Here is a 20,384-nt window from a genome sequence, read left to right as displayed (position 1 = left end):
ACTATAAATGGCACGGATCCATGAAATGTTCCCATAAAATGGTTATATGATCTGGCAATAAGTACTTTAATTAAGAAAAAAGGCTTTTTTTCACAATTAAAGAATATGCTTGGATGCACATAATGTAAGATGGCTTATTCCTCGAAGTAACAGATTATTTAAGTGCAATAGTTATTCAAATAGAAATTATTTTAAATATTAAACTTATTCAAAATCTTGTCAAATTCCTCTTCTGTGTATCAGACCCGTGCTTTTGAATTATTAAGTAGGAAGCCTCAGGTAAGCGTCATTCCGTAAGCATAGCTCCGCCCTCCAACGCAGCCATTGGCTGCCTCTTTTAAATATTCACCGCAGGGGCTTGTAATTGGATAGATTCTTACACAACTGATTTCATAAAGCAAATTCTTGGGAAGTTGTGTAAAATCACTAAGAGACATACTCAAGGTCCACAGGGAATCTCTTAATCTATGAGGAGGGAAGTCATTTATGAGCAGCGCTGGACTTTCATTCATGTAAGTACCGGTGCTTTCATATCTGCCGCAGCGTCTTTGAAGTTAAAAGCGGCTCCTTTGATCTGATCTTTCACTGCGCATCTAATTAAATGTTATCAGTCGACCAGATGAGATGTGATAACTGTATGGATAAAGGTTCGGGAGATCGTAAGAGAATGTTCAGCTTCAGGTCGATTACTATTTTCACTTGTTCTGCTCATCGGATTTTAAAGACTTTTTAAACAAATATGAAACAAGAATGTTTTTCATTTGTTTATATGAACATTATTTTTGCTTTGCTTTGCATGTGTGCTTAATAATAACGAGCATAATAATAATAATAATTATTAGTTTATTTTCAAATGTATTTAGTTAATTAACTGTTTTACAAAACCACATTGTGAAACTTTATTCAATTCAGTAGTTAAGGACATCTCCATCATTTAGACCCAGATTTTTTTCTTACTTTTTATCATCAGGGAAGCTGTATATTTTTTTTCTAAGTTTACTTTAAAGCAGTGTCTTGTCATAAAATGAAAGATGCTTGAGGGACTGACTGTGCTGGTGTTTGTCGCAGTCCGATCAGAGTCCAGAAATGCATGAATACACACTCAAGATGACAGTAAATATAGTTTATGAGGTGAAGGTCACAGGCAAAAAGGCAAAGAGAGTTTATGGTTCCACATTGTGAATTTCTATTGAATCATTTTAATAATACAGATACATTACAAACTTTGATTCAATAGTTGTATGAAACATACAGGGAAAAATGTTCATAGACATCTAACATCTCTGTTGTAACCGCAGTAAGTGTGTTGTGTGATAGCTGCAGTGAGATGGAGCTGATCGCATCATTTCTAGTCAAACCGCCTCCTCGAGATGCAGAGCTGGTGCAAGGACAGATTCACCTCTTCTCGTGGTTCCTCTGCCTGTCTATGTCTGGATTTATGACCCCGTAGCTGTGAAGACTTTTTAGTTTGGAACACATCCAGCTCTCACCTCATCCGAGAAGCTTTTACATCATCATATTACGATGACAGATGACGGTACATACGGTACTCTGAGAGCACTGGTGTTCCACTGCCCTTCCAGCCATTCGCAGTGTTAAAGCTATAAACAGTAAATAAATTACTATAAAATGACATGTTTACTCTGCTTTTACTGTTTCTGCCCTGGCTGTTTTGCACTGAGTTATTAATATGAATAGGGGTAAAAATGCTAGTAATATAGGACAGGAAAGAACAAAGTGACAACCTCTGCTGAGGCCTTTAATCAGTCTGACTATGTACATTCTGTCATCAACACTCAAATTATCACTGTGCTCAAACCTTTGGTCCGGTAATATGACTAATACAATACTTATTTGGGTGCTATGATTACACTTTCATCTCAAACAGAGGAGCATATATTAAGACAACCTTAATCTAAATTAATTACATGGCTTTGATGTTAGAGTTCAATGGGTTGATTAGTGGAGTTGGGTCATGCATATTTTTGAAATCGTTACGGCAAACACACACTCATCTCTCTTCTCTTTGTGTTTCTCACCAGCTTGAGCATGTCATCTCTCTTTCTTTGCCATGTACTGCATATATGCCGTTGTCTGAATCCAGATTTTGTCTTCCCCTAGATTTTCACAGGTGTTTTACCTGTACTTCTAAATATTATTAGTGTTGTTTTTTAGGGTTAAAGGATTAGTCCACTTCAGAATTAAAATTTCCTGATAATTTACTCACCCTCATGTCATCCAAGATCAAGATGTTTATGTCTTGCTTTCTTCAGTCGAAAAGAAATTAGGGATTTTGAGGAAAACATTCCAGGATTTTTCTCCATATAGTGGACTTCAACAGCTACCAATGGGTTGAAGGTCCAAATTGCAGTTTCAGTGCAGCTTCAAAGGGCTCTACATGATCCCAACAGAGGAATTAGGGTCTTATCTAGCGAAACGATCGGTCATTTTCTAAAAAAATAAAAATGTATATACTTCTTAGCCACAAATGCTCATCTTGCACTGGCTCTGTGATGTGCCACGCATTGCGTAATCACGTTGGAAAGTTCACGCTTGACGTAGGCGGAAGTACCACGGTAGGGCGAAAAACTCCATCTCATTTTCTCCTCCAACTTCAAATTTGGACATCGTTGTTTTGCTTTTTTTCTAAAGGCTGTTTGACTTAGTCTTTGCACGTTCGCTTTGTAAACACTTGCTTGGTACTTCCGCCTACACTGTAAAAAGTGAATATGGGTGGATTGCTATAACTATTTGAGTTGAATTACTTCTTCTTTCTACTTTCAGAATTTAACTCATTATTGTACGCTCTTTCAGCTTAAACACGTAAAAATTCACAACTATTTAAATATCTCACTTTCAGCCACGGTATAATTTCCCTTTAAGGACCCCGCGTCAGATGTTTTTTTCTTACGTCATGACGCACGAGTCCTGAAATTTCTGCTCGACCGCCATTTTCTTTTCCCCGGACTCGGATGAATTAAGGTAGGTTGGAAAGTTGTTTTAATTAATATACTCGATAATGCAAAGGTTGAACTTGTGTTTTATTTGTTTATGAGTTAATTTACATAGTTTGTGAACATGAATACTAACGCATGACCTTTCCAACGTGATGATCGCATCGCAGAGCTAGTGCAAGATGAGCATTTGTGGTTAAAAAGTATATACATTTTTATTTTTTTTAGAAAGTGACCGATCGTTTCGCTAGATAAGACCCTTATTCCTCATCTGGAATCATGTAGAGCCCTTTGAAGCTGCACTGAAACTGCAATTTGGACCTTCAACCCGTTGGTAATTATTGAAGTCCACTATATGGAGAAAAATCCTGGAATGTGTTCCTCAAAAACCTTAATTTCTTTTTGACTGAAGAAAGAAAGACATGAACATCTTGGATGACATGGGGGTGAGTAAATTATCAGGAAATTTTAATTCTGAAGTGAACTAAACGTTTAAGAGAAAAGTCCGTAAATTAATGAATAATGGCAGAACATTACCTGTACCTTTTCTGTTGTTCTATGGATATTTTTCTTACAGCGTATAATTAACATTATTGTCATTATTTGCGCCCTCATGTAATTTCAACCTGTATGACTGACTTTTCTATACACTACATGGAACACAGAAGGAGATCTTTAGCAGAATGTTCAAGTTGTTCTCTTACAATGAAATTGGATGAAGACTCAGACTGTCAAGCTCCAAAAAAGACTATAAAAGTTGCCCATACAGCTTGTTTTCTATATTCCAAATCTTCTGAAACCTGAAGTGTCTAACCTTGAAAATCTTGCTTCTTCACCACTTTGATTGTATGGATAAAATCAACTTGGATATTCTGTAAATAACTACTTCTGTGTTCCACTGGGAAGAGAAAAACATTAGGGTTTGTAAGTTATGACAGAATATTCATTTTTGGGTGGACTTGTCCTTTCACAATTAGGGCTATAAGGCATTGATATCAATGGCTGTGTTTGCATTCACTTATTTATGTTCACATGTGGAATTTGCTATGTATTCAACAGTAAAAAATTAGCAGTTTTGGGAACAACATATGCATAAATGTTCAAGTCAGGTCTACAGATTAACAGATCTAATTTGATGATAGACTGACGGATGGATGGATGGATGGATGGATAGATGGACTCTTTGTCACATATGGATTTTGCCATCCTAAATGTCTGTCTCATGTGCAGTGAAATGGCTTCTACTCTCAGATCTTAATTTGGTCCATTCTGACCTGTCACATGTCTGCAGTCTCTGTATTTATGTCTCTGTCCTGTGAGTGTAATGCTGGGAAGGTAATTGCCTCTAGAAAGCAATTCAGTCTTCTAAAACTCAATGAAAGTGGAATATCTCGACTGTGTGGCTCAGTTCAGGATGTTTTACAGTTGCTCTCACTTGAGTGAGTCATAACCTCAATGAAAGAGTTTTTCACAGATCAAGAGGTAAGTATGACGGTGATCTTGTCATAGTTTCATTCTAAAGAGTGAATTATTCTTTATAAAACTTGATGAATTTCACAGATGACAATGTTGGTGCGGATATTACTACTCACTGTGGGTGTGTCTGGACTGTCCTGGGGTCAGCGGACTGAACCCATGTTTGCCTCAGTAACTCAGAGTGTTTTCCCTCCGGACTATGAGAATAACCCCACGCAGCTCAACTACGGCGTGGCTGTCACTGATGTGGATGGAGACGGAGATCTGGAGATGTTTGTGTCAGGGTGAGTGTTTTGGTCCTCTCACAGATAGGATTCCCAATCACATGCATTGTTTTCAGCGGAATAATGAAGAAGCGAAGCGTTTATGACATTACATTTCTTTAGAGAAAATACTTGATCAGCGTCTAGAAGTTATTTGGTCCTTTTGTGCTGTTTGAGTGAACTTACATTTTTGGAATATTGACACAGAACAGATATACTGGCCAAGAACATTACCTCAGTTTGGGGCTTGAAAGTGATATTTTCTAGGAGAAACAGAAATGTCAAAGCAATTAATAGGGATTATTTGTAAACCATTTGTGAAATGATTTGAATCTCAGTGGATTTATGTTGATGAAAATAGATGTAATTGGAGAGTTCAATGTTTTGCTTGAATTGTGCTCAAGACTGAAACGAAGTGCAACTGACTGAATTGTACCTCTAGGGAAACTAGAATTAGTTTTTCCTTCTATTAAATGACAGCCGAGGTTGAATTGTGGGATTGCAGGTCAGTGAAATGCACCAACAAGGATATGCCTTGTTGGAAACAGGAGACAAATGGATGGAATGTGGTTATATAGTAATCCTTCAAGGCATGTTTTTATTTGAGTTTAGTTTTCAGAGAATATATCTTGAATTAAGTTTATTTTTCCTACGCCAATGGCAACTTATTCTTGTTTTAAACATAAACCTAACAACAATCATGCTTAAAGCAAGGAAAAAATAAATGTATTACTAGGCTATATTAATATTACATTTTAATTTGAAATATTTATTTAATACAATATTTTGATAGTATTAAGTGTACACACACACTCACACATATACGTATATAAAGACATAACTACTTCTTTGTCAGTCTGTTTTAAATATTTGACCAATACGTATGCTCTACTTTTTTCTCTTTAGCTACAATGGCCCAAATCTGGTGTTAAAGTATGACAAGTTTAAGAAGAGGCTTGTTAACATTGCAGTTGACAACCGCAGTTCTCCATATTACGCACTCAGAGATCGTCACGGCAATGCCATCGGAGTGACAGCATGTGACATAGATGGTGATGGCAGGGAGGAAATTTACGTCCTTAACACTAATAACGCCTTCTCAGGTATGAAACGGTTTCATAAACGAGGCTCTGAAGGTAATAATAGTAAAGTAAATGGATGTAAGTTTCATGTAATTGTTCTTGTCATTTCATGCAGGTAGAGCAACATACACTGACAAGCTCTTTAAGTTTCGTAATGGAAGGTTTGAGGATCTCCTCAACGATGACATAAATGAACACAGAGACGTTGCCAATCGTGTGGCTGGCCGGTCAGTCGCATGTGTGGACAGAAAGGTAACACCTCTACTAAAGTTTACGTTAAATAAAAGCTTGTGCCACTTCATCCTGAGCGAAAACATTTTCCTCAAGTAAAACCAACCAGGTGGAAAAATGAATAATTGGTAACACTTTAGTTTAAGGTCCAGTTCTCATTATTAACCAGTTGCTTATTAGCATGCATATTACTATGTTATTGGCTGTTTATTAGTACTTATAAAGCACATATTCTGTCTTATTCTGTATGACCATATTCTACATCCCTTAATCCTACCCAATACCTAAATTTAACAACTACCTCACTAAGTATTAATAAGCAGTAATTTGGAGTTTATTGAGGCAAAAGTCATAGTTAAAGGGTTAGTTCACCAAAAAATGAAAATTCTGTCATTAATTACTCACCCTCATGTCGTTCCACATCCGTAAGACCTTCGTTCATCTTCGGAACATAAATTTTGATATTTTTGATAAAATCTGATGGCTCAGTGAGGCCTCCATTGACAGCAAGATAATTAACACTTTTAAGGTCCAGAAAGGTACAAAAGACATATTTAAAAGAGTTCATGTGACTACAGTGGTTCAACCTTAATGTTATGAAGTGATGAGAATACTTTTTGTGCGCCAAAAAAACAGAATAACGATTTCAAAACACTGCTTCATGAAGCTTCGAAGCTTTACGAATCTTTTGTTTCGAATCAGTTGGTAAACATTTCGAAACACTTATGACGTAACGAAGCCTTGTTTACTGAAATCACGTGACTTTGGCAGTTTGATACACGATTCGAAACAAAAGATTCGTAAAGCTTCGAAGCTTCATGAAGCAGTGTTTTGAAATTGCCCATCACTAGATATTGTTGAATAAAGTCGTTATTTATTTATTTTTTTTGGCGCACAAAAAGTATTCTCGTCGCTTCATAACATTAAGGTTGAACCACTGTAGTCACATAAACTGTTTTAAATACGTCTTTAGTAGCTTTTCTGGGCATTTTTTTGGGTGAACTAACCCTTTAACAGTTAGTTAATAGTGAGAACTGGACCCTAATAGGGGTGTCACGGTTCGGTACAGCAGGGTGAGAAAACAAAACAATTTTTTTTTTTTTATTAAACAATGTTTTACTGAACCAACTGTGTCTCTGTCTTTAAATTTATTCAATTATAAATAAAATTTTCTTAAGGATAAAAAAATCTATCTCTGCTAATGTTATAAATTATCAGGGAGCCTTTACTTGCACATTACTATAATAAAGGTTACAATTAACAACAGAGCCCAAATTATTAAATTCAGTTGTTATTTATTTTTAGATATAATCATCAACACTCAAATAATAATAAAAAATGTATGAATTGTAAGCATGTAAATTACACATAAGGCAGTTTTTGCATTAACTGTTTCTGTTTCTCCAATTCGTTGTTGAAATATAATCATTTACACAGTGGCTGTCATAACTTGTTTTCATGACGGATTTATTTAGGCCTTACATTAACAAACAGGTTAAGTTAAATATAATTAATATATAGGCTAATATAGTGCATTTATTTAGCGAAACAGTTCATTTCTCTAGCGAACTATCAAGCTGATGACATTGAATGGCTTTTCTGAGGTAAATGTAATACTACTTGACATACTGTTTACAAACTGTTTTACTGACATCTTTCTGCGGTTGAAACATTAAGTTGTACTGTATCCACTGTAAAAAGTAATACGTTATATCTACTCCATAAAATTTTGGCAACAGATTACAAGCAATATTATTAATTAAATTCAACAAATAGAATTGAGTTAGAATGAATCAAATTAATTCCTTAAATGTCAACCATTTAAAACAAGTAAAATTTAAGTAAAATTTAAACGAATATCTGAATACCAGACATCAAAGATTAATTAAGAACTCTTTTTTTTATTGCCAACATTGAAGACACCTGATGATAACAAGTAGAATTACTGAAGGAAAGAGAAACACATGAATTAACAGAGGTTTAGATGTTGATGTTGATTTTATTGAAAATGTTTGGTCACCATTATTGTGATCAGTGTTTCTTTTAATTGGCAGTTTCACTCTTTGCTTTTTATGTCAGTTTGTGGTTTTTGTAATGGTGTTTGCTAATTTTACAATTTTAAATGGTTGACTTTTAAGGAATTAATTTGATTAATTCTAACTCAATTCTTATATGTTGAATTTAATTAATAATATTGCTTGTAATCTGTTGCCACAAATTTATTGAGTAGATAGAGCGTATTACTTTTTACAGCATGTTCATTTATGTTTATTCTGTAGTAGTGAAGAGGAAGGGATGATCAAGTTTACTTGCGCTTCGTGCTGCCTTTTGAACTAAGGCGCCTATACAGCGATGTCACGCCACATCAAAAAGCGTAAAAACTGCATTTATTGTTTGAATTTCGTGATAAAATGGACAGCATTTGAAAGATGGAACTTTGTTTCTTATTGAAAGTAACAAAACACAGAGCTTATTGCGATTATTGGTGGTTAATGCTGGTTAAAATAGGTTAGGCTAAAAAGCATTACTGTGCGCGCCCCCTTTTGGATTGGAGTGTGGATCGCCTGTATTCGTCGTTATACTGCATGAACCGAACCGTGACGTCTGTAACGTGACGGTGTGGGACGAATACATGTACCGTTACACCCCTAGACCCTAAACTAAAGTGTGACCGAATAATTTGTATGTTTTCCTACACACTCTCACAGATCAAATAAAATCAAAGGGAAATTTGATAGTGCACTTGATAGTACATTGTGGTTTGCACAAACCATGTTTATCTGTGTTACAAATGAACCAGAATCTTCAGTCAATTTTTTTTTTCTTTTACCTTGAGTAGTTTTGTTCATGTAATTTTGCGAATGAGGGACATCAAGCAACCTGTCCATGTTGGCATCTTCCTAATTTGGCTAGGTTCAAGTGATAGACGAATTTGAGGCAAACAAAGGTGGATTTCACCTTTCTTTTAAAAGTTGATAAGCTGATATAATTTTCTTTTCTACCTGAGCTTTAATACACGGTCAGTTACATTATATTATTTGCATTTACCCTTTTCTCTCAATGCTGTCCTTGTCAGAATAGACATGTGGCTCATTTTTGTTTAAGAACCACTGCTGCATTGAATATAAACATTTCTGGTTATGGTCAGCTCTAAAATATTTCATAGACTAGAAATTGCTCTTCTTGAGTGCAGTATGTATAAAATGCTTTAGAAATGCTCATCCAGTAATCATGAATGACTGAAAATCATGGAAATTCCTTGGTCAGAATGTATGGGAAGAAAATGTGAATAGTAACTTGCAGCCAGAGGTATATATTGATCATCAGCAGAATTGCAGAACAGCAGCATGTTGAATCTGAGGGAAAGTGAGTTCTTGAGGGTGTTGAGTGACTGTTTACATCTCGTTACTGATCGTTTTACCCTCACAGACAAATCTTCTATGGCCATCATTTACTGTCCGCCATCAGCGTCGAGTCCTGCACCCCCTCAGCCAACCAATATGATTGTTCATTTCTAGCGACCTGCGATATTTGTCTCTGACATTAAATCATGTGCTGTGATAATTAGAAAACTCAAGGCCTCATTTGTTTCTTTTTGTAAGGAGACGTATTAGGTGGGAAGTGCAGCCTTAATTTGTCTCTCTGCATGTAGGTTATCAGAGCTCCCACCGTCTGACCGCGCTTCACTGGTACCTAATCCCAGACGTCATGATGAATGGCCAAACATGCCAATGATTTGTATTTAGTCCAAAACACAATAAGCTGAACAGCATATTTTCGCAATTACTTCTGGACGCCATGCTGTTGTGTGGTGCAGTCAGCAGTGAAGGATGCTCAGTAATCCTGGGGAAGAGCTGCGAGGGATTGAAATGGATTTTTTTTCACCCGCAGTCATTTGACTGGGCTGATGATAGTGAGACGATGCTGCTTAAAAGTATTTCATCAATGATTTTATGATTTAAGTGATTTAGGATCTGGCTTATAATAGGTTTGGAGAGTAACATAACAAAATGTGTTTGGTCTTCATGGAACTGAATTGGGAACAACAAAAAAATCACCCTATCATTGGGTGCAATGCAGTCGATCCCAATAGTGACTATTGCAAAATTGAAATTAACTGCTGATGCAGTTGGTTGAGTTTGCCTAATTTATTCCCAATGACAGTCATACAAGGTCACAGAGGTGTCAAGCATTAAAGGATTAGTTTGCCCAAAAATGAAAATTCTGTCATTAAGTCGTTCCACACCCGTAAGGCTTTCGTTCATCTTCAAAACACAAAAGAAAGGTACTAAAGACATTGTTAAAACAGTCGATGTGACTGCAGTGGTTCAACCTTAATTTTATGAAGCGACGAGAATACTTTTTGCGCGCAAAAACAAAACAAAAATAACGACTTTATTCAACAATCTCTTCTCAATCAGTCTCAAACAATCTCGTCATTATCCTTACGCAGTTGACGCGGTAAGCACAGTGAAGGCTTCCATGTTTACGTCCGAATGCCGGCTCAGTATTGGCCAAAGCTGATCACGTGATCAGCACGACACATGCGTGTGACCTAGGAGCCGGCCAATAATGAGTCGGTGTTCTGATGTAGAACCTGGAAGTGCTGGACGTAAATAACGTATGAGAAGATATTGTTGAATAAAGTCATTGTTTTTTATTTGTTTTTGCGCACAAAAAGTATTCTCATCGCTTCATAACATTAAGGTTGAACAACTGCAGTCACGACAACTGTTATAACAAAATGTCTTTAGTACCTTTCTGGACCGAAGATGAATGAAGGTCTTACGGGTGTGGAACGACATGAGGGTGAGCAAATAATGACAGAATTTTCATTTTTGGTTGAACTAAGATCCAGAAATACTGTTTATACAGCACTTGTTAAAAGTTTGGAAGCAAGTTTTGGAAACAGTTAAAACTAGCCTCCAAGCTAATTTGGGTACATTTACATTCAATGAATGTTGATTAAGGTATACTGTCCCTGTTTAAAAAAGAAACAAAAAAATATATATTTTTTTCCATTTTTTTATGTTTTTGAAAGAAGTCTCCTATATGCTCACCAAGGCTGCATTTATTTAAAAAACAAACAAAAAAAAACAAACAGTAAAAACAGTAATATTGTGAAATATTATTACAGTTTAAAATAACTGTTTTCTATTTTAATATATTTAAAAATGTCATTTATTCCTGTGATGGCAAAGCTGAATTTTCAGCATTATTACTCCAGTCTTCAGTGTCACATGATCCTTCAGAAGTCATTCTAATATGCTGATTTGGTCCTCAAGAAACATTTATTATTATTATCAATGTTGAAAACAGTTGTTGCTGCTGAATTAATGCATATTAGTGCACCTGTATTGTAATGTGTTATCAATAATTGTAAAAATTAATTATAAGATCATAGCCTATTTAGCCTATTATTCCAAATTACAGCTAAGTTACAGTACAGTTTTTCCCCCTGGGAATTGTGTACATTGAAGTATGACTTTTTCTATCTAAAAGCGAGTGACAGCATCTGCCATAACAGTTGTAGAATGACCCCTGTGTATTGCCTTCAGCTTCAGAGATATTCAAATGCAATGTGTAGTTTTTCTCTCCTTGAAACTGAAGCACTGTCATTTGTCACTTTAAAGTGGACAGGAAGACACATGGGCCTGTTTATGTAGGGAGATGGATTGGTCCACACATTTGCCTATCTGTATGGGTTAGTGATTACCTGCATTATGTGCTTATTGCGGTTTTCTCAATAGTACATATAAGGCAAAATTTAGTTACTTTAGTTACTACTTTATAGGTCTCAGAGGTACCCCATGTATGTATATATATATATATATATATATATATATATATATATATATATATATATATATATATACATACACCTGTATTTATGTATTTATTTATGCATAAATTACTAAATATTGACTAATGTAGTGTGGTAATATTTTCTGAATTATTATTTTCAGTTCATGGAGTAGAAAGTCAGTGCAAAAATGAGTTGGTACAAATGTGCTTTGAAAATATTAATTTCAGATTCTCTGCTGGCCCTTGTTACTGGCAGAATTTCTGCAAATCTCCTTTTTTTTTATTGATAAACAGAGCATGAAAAACATGGAAATTATGATATTAAAACATAAAACTGCTAATACATACTGGGGCAGCATTCATTTTAACTCCATTATGCTTTAATCCGTATTTTCTAACCTGAAGTGGCGGTTATGTAGAAACCAGAGAGCGTTTGACATTTTCATTGTTGTGCCTCATTAGGATTCTGGTCACGAGCTGCTGATATTTATATACTTATGTATATATTTCTTTATTTCACCATTTCCATGCTGTTGGATCGTGGGTGTCTTTATTGAAACTGTGTGCGTAAGTTCATTTGCTTGGCTACTTCACTGACTTCATGTCCACAGGGAATCTTTCTGATAATGGGGTGTGAAATTAATATCCAAGGGGAGGCAGTTGAAATATGTGTGTGGTGTGTGAGAGTATGTGCGCGTGTGTATGCTACTGTATGTGAATGAATGCTTCAGCGTGTTTCTTATGTATGCTATATGAAGATCACAATAAAATGTCTTGGAAACTTTTTTGCTACTTTTTAAATGTCTTTTATGTATAGATTTTATTGTTTTCAACCTTGTCCCAGACCCAGACTTATATATCATATATATATGACTTCTATATCATGAAAATATTAATTATTACATGACCGTGAATCATTTCAGTATTTACTGTAAAAAATTATATACAGTTTATTAGATTTTATTTCATTAAAAGTCACTTTCACCACAATTTTATTTCTCCTAATTGAGGTTTATGCTTTAGTGCCCCTAATAAAGTTAGTGTATTGTCCATGAGATCTGTTATTAGTAGTAGTTATCTATGCACACTTAATGCTTTTGTCTTTTCTTTTTTAAGGGAACAGGTCGTTATTCCATCTACATTGCCAATTATGCCAGCGGGACTGTAGGTCCTCATGCTCTGATTGAAATGGATGAAAGTTCAAGTGACCCGTCCAAGGGAATCATTGCGCTGTCAAACGTGGCCGAGCAGGCCGGAGTCAACAAGTTCACAGGTGCGTGTAAGCTTATTTATGAATGCGCGAGCGGGAGTGTGTAAGTGTACGATGATGTCAGTGAATATATTACCCAGGACTCTTTAACGGCCATGAGCTGTAGGATCCAGGTTTTTTGCCTTGTGGCTGATTTACAGTAGAACTCAGTGCTCATATCAGCTTTGAATCACTGAGTTATAGACGGTGTTTATCAGCTAAAGCAGCCAGTAATAGAGAGAACAGGGCCCTGGAAGGCAGCGCTGAATAAAGAGATGGAGGTTTTGGCCCACTCAGCTGTTTACTGCACTGAAAGTCATGTGAAGGCACAAGGACAAGTAAGCCGTATTTCAGTTCTGACTTACTCAATGAAGCAACCATTCCATTAATCTCTATGGGGAGAGCAGGGCTTTGGACCACCGTTCAGAGCTGTTTCGGGGAGGCACTCTTGTACGAGCAGGACAGTGTCATGAGAGAAATGTCGCTGTGGCAACAAAATGAAGCTCTTGTGTTAACCCTCTACAGCACAGCAAAGTTTTCTTAAGCCCTATGTTTAGTACATTTTTCTTTAAATGATTACAACCAACTAGAAAGGTCGAGAAAGTACCAAAGAACAGTCCAGTAAGGTGTTACAGTCACTATCAAGCACCATTTGAAGGTGGGACGTCTGTTCTGACACATGGTCACAGGAGCACATGGTGTGAGAAGAAGGCAAGATTATTTGCTTTAGTAATCTTATTTAAAATATGAACTGTACATAAAAAAAATATGTGTGTGTGTATGAAGGTGTAGAGAAGACTTTTGTCAAGTTTTATGAAGTTTTTTTTGTTCAGAAATTCAGTTTTTCTTTTCGTTGCCTCAGGGCAACGTTGTGCGATAAGGGGTACTTTTCGAGGATGTTTTGGACAATACCTCACATTGGCCATAATGTGTTATAAGAAGTGAAGATGCGGGGTTCCTGGGTGCGCAGGAACACCCAAAGTGATGTGCAAAAATTGTAACATACACTTCTAATTCACAGCAGAGAAGAACTGCTTTTTGAAGTTTCGTACGGAGTGAAATCTTATTACATGAAGTACATTATATGACATAACACACTACATGATACAAACCTATGCATGTATCAAATCCAATATATAAATGTCGTTCAAGTGTTTTTCCCTTTTTTCTAAATGATTTCTTGACTTTAAAAAAAAATGTGATTTTGCATTGCTCTCTGAGCATTGTCTTATGATAATTTGAAAAATCAAAAAAATGTTTTATCAATAAAATGTTCCCAAATGAACCAAAAAATGATGTGGAATATTTTTTTGGGTAACACTTTAGTATAGGGAACACATATAAATTATTAACTATGACTTTTCCCTCAATAAACTCCTAATTTACTGCTTATTAATAGTTAGTAAGGTAGTTGTTAAGTTTAGGTATTGGGAAGGATTAAGAATGTAGAATAAGGTCATGCAGAATAAGGCATTAATATGTGCTTAATAAGTACTAATAAATAGCCAATATTCTAGTAATATGCATGATAATAAGCAACAAGTTAAAAGACCCTAAAATAAAGTGTTACCTTTTTTTTTCATGTGCCATCAACATGTGTGCAGAAGAGCATGGAGGATTCTCAGCATGGAGGATTCTGTCAAAACTTTGGCAAACTTCACATATTATCATGTTTGAATGATAAAACAAGGAATGGCCTCAACCACAATATGTTTTATTTCATTTATATTAAAATGCATTTTTTTTATTTTATTTTATTCACATTATTCACATATTTAACATATTTAATATTTCACATATTTTATTCACATTATTCGTTATAAATGAATCAATTATAAATTTATTTGTATTTGTTTTTTATTATTTTATTATCATTTTATCATATTTAAAATATTTCCTTTTTTTATTATTATTATTATTTTTTTACATTATTTATTCCAGGTATTCACATATTGTCACATGTTTAAATGACACAAAACATGGAATGGTTTTAACAATAATATGTTTTTTTTTATTTTTTATTTTATTTTATAAATGCATTTTATTTTATTAACAATTTTCATATTTTTCATATTTTATTCACATTATTCATATATTATCACGTTTAACTACAAATATATTTACTACCTTAACTACAATATGTTTTATTTCATTTGTATCATAAATGTAGTTTTTATTTTATTGTATTATTTTATTTCATTATTTTATTTTATTATTTTATTTTTTTCTATATATAAGCTTGGTAGTGCTGGGCTTAAAGACATTAAAGTGTTAGTTCACACAAAAATGAAAATTCTGTCATTAATTACTCAACCTCATGTCATTCCAAACCCGTAAGACCTTTGTTCATCTTCGGAGCACAAATTAAGATATTTTTGATGAAATCCGAGAGGTTTCTTAACCACCCATAGGCAGCAACGTCATTGCAACTTTCAAGGCCCAGAAAGGTAGTTTTTTTCTCTTCCCTGTCATTCTCCTACGCTGTTGACATTGTACTACATCAGTGGTGCTACATCAGAATGCGGGCTCATTATTGGTCTGCGTCAGCATCACAAGCATGTGTCGTGCTGCTCACGTGTACAGAGTCAGCCAATACTGAGTCGGCATTCTGACATAGAATCCAGAAGCGCTGCGCTGTGTGTACATGGTAAACAGCTTAGGAGCCTGGCAGGGAAGAGAAGAAATTGTTGAATAAAGTCATTATTTTTGTTTTGTTTTTGCGCACAATGTTGCTTCATAACATTAAGGTTGAACCACTGTAGTCACATGAACTATTTTAACAATGTCTTTACTGCCTTTCTGGGCCTTGAAAGTTGCAATGACGTTGCTGCCTATGGGTGGTTCAGAAACCTCTCAAAAATATCTTAATTTGTGTTCCAAAGATGAACGAAGGTCTTACGAGTTTGGAACAACATGAGAGTGAGTAATTAATGACAGAATTAAAATTTTTGTGTAAATTAACCCTTTAAGGCCCGAGTTTCTTTAAAGCTGCTTTGAAACATTGTGAAAAGTGCTATACAAATAAAATTGACTTGCTGCTGTAATTCATCTAGAGGTCAAAGCTGTAATAGTGATCATCGGGCAAGATGTGTTGAAGGAAAGCTTTTTAAATGCACATGTTCACACTCCCGGTAATGTGATTATGGGCAGCCAGAGTCTGTGTCAGCAAAAGCAGCAGAGAGCCGGGGCTGGGGAAATGAGCTGGAAAGCCACTAACGATTTCTGCTGTGCTTTTGGTGATGATGGCTGTCTCTGCTGTGTGTTATAGGGGGACGGGGGGTCGTGGTCGGTCCGATCCTCAGTCAGACCCTACCTGATATATTCTGTGACAATGAGTACAGCCCTAACTTCCTGTTTCGCAACAACGGAGATGGTACATTTACAGATGTGGCGGCACAAGCCGGTAAGCAAAAGCTGAAGCTTTTCTTTTTCTTGGTGATTTTGTTTTGAATGGTGAATTTGTTAGTCTTTTACAGCAAATATGAAATGAAATAATTGCTTTTTGTTGTCGCAGGGGTCGATGACCCAATGCAGCATGGCCGTGGAGTGGCGTTAGCCGATTTTAATCGAGATGGGAAGACAGACATTGTCTATGGAAACTGGAATGGGCCTCATCGTCTGTTCCTACAGCTCAGCAACAATCGCAAGCAAAGGTTTAAGGTGCGGATTTTAAAATCACAATTTTCGTATGCTTTTAGCTGTAATGGAGGACACTAAAAGTTTATTACAGTGCTTGCGAGAACTGAGATGTTAATGTTGTTCTTTAGCTGCTCTGCAAGCACTGGTATTTCCTTTAGGAAATGCAAATCTAGTTTTGTTTTTATTAGATGTGAATATATACTGAATGGTAGGCTTCATCCTTGTAATGCAGAACAAAACATGATCTCTACATTTTAAGCTACATAATTAAATCCTTATGACAGAAGACAGAGGATAAAATAATAACATCTGCTGTCTGATTAGAGTATTCAATTATTCTCTAATCATTGTTCTATTGTTTGCGCAGCGACCTGGCCTTCGTTTCAGCTGGTAAAGCACAGTGATTGTAATTAGTCACAGTAAGATCGAAGAACCTTTTTTTCCCCCTGAGACTTACACAGGAAGTTTTACAAACTGCTGATAGCTTGACTGAATCAAGTCTGAATGTTGTGATACATGTTTGCTCATTTATTTATTTTTTGCATACACTACTGTTCTAAAGTTTGGAGTCAGTAAGATTTTTTTTAAATAAATTAATACTTTTACTCAGAAAAGATGCGTTAAAGGGTTAGTTCACCCAAAAATGAAAATTCTGTCATTAATTACTCACCCTCATGTCGTTCCACACCCGTAAGACCTTCGTTCATCTTCAGAACACAAATGAAGATATTTTTGATAAAATCCGACGGCTCAGTGAGGCCTCCATTGCCAGCAAGATAATTAACACTTTTAGATGCCCAGAAAGCTACTAAAGATGTATTTAAAACAGTTCATGTGACTACAGTGGTCAAACCTTAAGTGACGAGAATACTTTTTGTGCACCAAAAAACAAAATAACGACTTTATTCTACAATATCTAGTGAAAACACTTTACGAAAGCTTTACAAATCTTTTGTTTCGAATCAGTGGTTCGGAGCGCGTATCAAACTGCCAAAGTCACGTGATTTCAGTAAACGAGGCTTCGTTACGTCATAAGTGTTTCGAAATTTCAATGGTTCACCACTGGGGGGCGTGACGTTGGCAGTTTGATACACGCTCCGAACCACTGATCTCAATCTGCTCTCCTTAATCTTATTTTTTTGTGTAAGAGAACCATTGGTCCTACGGGGCCAATCAGAATTTGGAAGTCTGCTAATCTAGAACTAATGGTTTAATTAGGCTATGTAAGCAAGCCTTTCCTTAAATAAATAACACACACACACACGCACACAAAGAATGAACATAAAAATTGTATCTATTTCCCAGCAATAGTAAGTCATGAAACTTTGGAGCTCTGTACCACCAGAGTGTGTCAGACAGTTGTGTTTGACTGGACTGTTGTTATGGATGGATCAGCTCTATGTGTGTAAGTCTTTCTTGGCTTTAGTTTGATCCCAGTGTTAGCGGCAGTGATTGGCTTCTTTAGCACAGAGATAAATGTCAGCAGGAAGCTGTTTTATGGGGGTCAATTGTTGGGTTAATGTCTCATGGGAGAGCTTACAGAAGGATTTGTGCATCAGCGTAGGGTATTGTGACCTTTTGCCATGTATAATTGCATTGTGATTAAGATGCTCTGTTATTCCATGTGTTAATTAAACTTTGGCTGAACAAGCACACCAGTGTAAGTGTGTAATCTTAGATTTTTGTGGTAGACAAATAGGAATCTATCTATCTATCTATCTATCTATCTATCTATCTATCTATCTATCTATCTATCTATCTATCTATCTATCTATCTCTGTCTCTGTCTGTCTTTCTATAAAAAATCTATCTATCAATGAAAAATATTATCTGTCCGTCCATTCACCCGTCCATCATCTATCCATCCATGGGATGATCAGTATTGTCTCACGCTCAACTGTACCTCCTCTCCTGGGTCCTGTCCAGAGATGGCCATCACCTCTCCTTCAACCAGACAGCAGAAGGTCACTTCATGGGCTTTCACCTGCAGGTTTTATGAGCCCTATAATTAAAATTGGGGTTAATACTTGAGAGAGTGCCGGCATGCTCAATAACTCTTCCATGACTCGTTGCTGCACTATTGAAGCGTGACGATAGCAGTTACTTTTTTCCGGCTCCCACTCCCTGAAGTTTTTAGACTATGATTTACCTGCAGCTTAGATCTTTATGTCATAGATATCATACATCTGACTCTCCAAATATTAAAGCTGACATTCTCCTGTCAGAGAAGGAAAAAAACACATACTTTTACCAGTTTAATCTGTAGATACAAATACATTACAAGTGAGCCATTCTTTGGTTGATTGATCCCAAGTCCCAACTTTTGATCTCTGTAACAGGACATTGCCACACAGAAGTTTTCCATGCCGTCTCCTGTTCGCACTGTCATCGTAGCTGATTTTGATAATGACAATGAACTGGAGGTTTTTTTCAACAACATTGCCTACAGAGGACCATCAGCCAACAGACTGTTCAGGTATGTACAAAAATACTATACTGACATGCATCTTAGACTGAACACATAAGGAGATGTTTAGCAGAATGTCCACACTGATTGTTTCCATACAATGTAAGTGAATGGTGATCAAGTACTGTCAAGCTCCAAAAATGGCAAAAAAGTGGCTTAAAAATACACAACAATAGTTCATATGACTCTTTTGCTATATTTAAAGTCTTCGGAAGTCATTCAATAGCTTTGTCTGAGGGACAGACAGAAAGTTATTCACTAAAAAAAAATCCCTCCTTCATACTTCTGAAATCTTATAAGGAATACATCTCTTTACATCTCATCACCAGTGTTATTTTAGTATTAATTATAAATTATTATAGTATTTATTTTGAATTGGCTTTTAATTTTATTTTTCACTTTAATTTTAGTTTAATATTTACAGATTTTGTTTTGTGCTTTTTTTTAAAAAAAGTTCTTGTTTTCTATTTAGCTTTAATTGATTTTTTTATTGAAGTTTTAGTTTTATTAATTTTAGTACTTAAACTTATTTTATTTCAATTAGTTGCCAGGGCAACATTTGTTATTTTCTCTTAATTTATATTTATTTTATTTCAGCTTTAATTTCAATGAATGAAAATGAGTTTTAGTTAACAATAACTGCTGGTAACCATTCGTTTCTGGAATAATTTATGATCAAAATTAGATCAAAATGACCTCACAAAACACAGTATTATCATTATGTAACAGAGTTATTTCTTTAACATTTACATTGTAAGGTAGGAAATAATTATGGAAAGTCTTTCTCTATTTTGGGGATTTGGTGGTAAGCCCAGTCGGCACGACAAGCCAAAAGGTCCAACGGCCAGACCACAAACATAACCAAGTCCAACCACAACTCCACCTGATGGGAAATTCCCCCCTACATCCGAACTCGTTATATGAGCGTTTTCTAATGAGAAGACTGGATGTAGCATTAAACAGAACATTGTTTCAAATTTGTTTCTAATCCCTTACTCAAACAACCTGGACCTCAGTTCTCAGAAAGCAAAGACTTAAGTTTTTTGTATAAAGAACCCTCTTAGTTAGCATTATTAGTCATCAAAATACAAAGTAGGAACTACCAGCCCTAGAAATGTTTTAACTGAATCAATATTGCCGGGGTTTCATGAGCCTGTAAATGAATATCTCCTTTGAGACATGTTGTATAACATGCAGCTGACAAGGTACATTTGTCTT

The 20,384-nt window shown here is 35.7% G+C and overlaps 1 protein-coding gene across 1 annotated transcript in view; it reads left to right on the top strand.

Annotated features, from left to right (window-relative positions):
* The first annotated feature begins 420 nt into the window (after window positions 1-420).
* crtac1b (cartilage acidic protein 1b) overlaps window positions 421-20,384 on the top strand; it is a 44,024-nt gene continuing 24,060 nt past the window's right edge. The window contains exons 1-8 of the mRNA XM_051915880.1: window positions 421-512; window positions 4,515-4,714; window positions 5,600-5,796; window positions 5,891-6,027; window positions 12,928-13,084; window positions 16,329-16,463; window positions 16,575-16,720; window positions 19,039-19,175. Of these exons, the coding sequence (XP_051771840.1) occupies window positions 468-512; window positions 4,515-4,714; window positions 5,600-5,796; window positions 5,891-6,027; window positions 12,928-13,084; window positions 16,329-16,463; window positions 16,575-16,720; window positions 19,039-19,175 (1,154 nt within the window). The 5' untranslated portion in view covers window positions 421-467. The remainder of the gene's footprint in view (window positions 513-4,514; window positions 4,715-5,599; window positions 5,797-5,890; window positions 6,028-12,927; window positions 13,085-16,328; window positions 16,464-16,574; window positions 16,721-19,038; window positions 19,176-20,384) is intronic.

Source organism: Ctenopharyngodon idella, chromosome 13 (assembly GCF_019924925.1).
Source record: "Ctenopharyngodon idella isolate HZGC_01 chromosome 13, HZGC01, whole genome shotgun sequence".
Lineage (NCBI taxonomy): Eukaryota > Metazoa > Chordata > Actinopteri > Cypriniformes > Xenocyprididae > Ctenopharyngodon > Ctenopharyngodon idella.
Note: the sequence above shows the minus strand (reverse complement) of the source record. Positions and strands in the feature narration are given on the sequence as shown.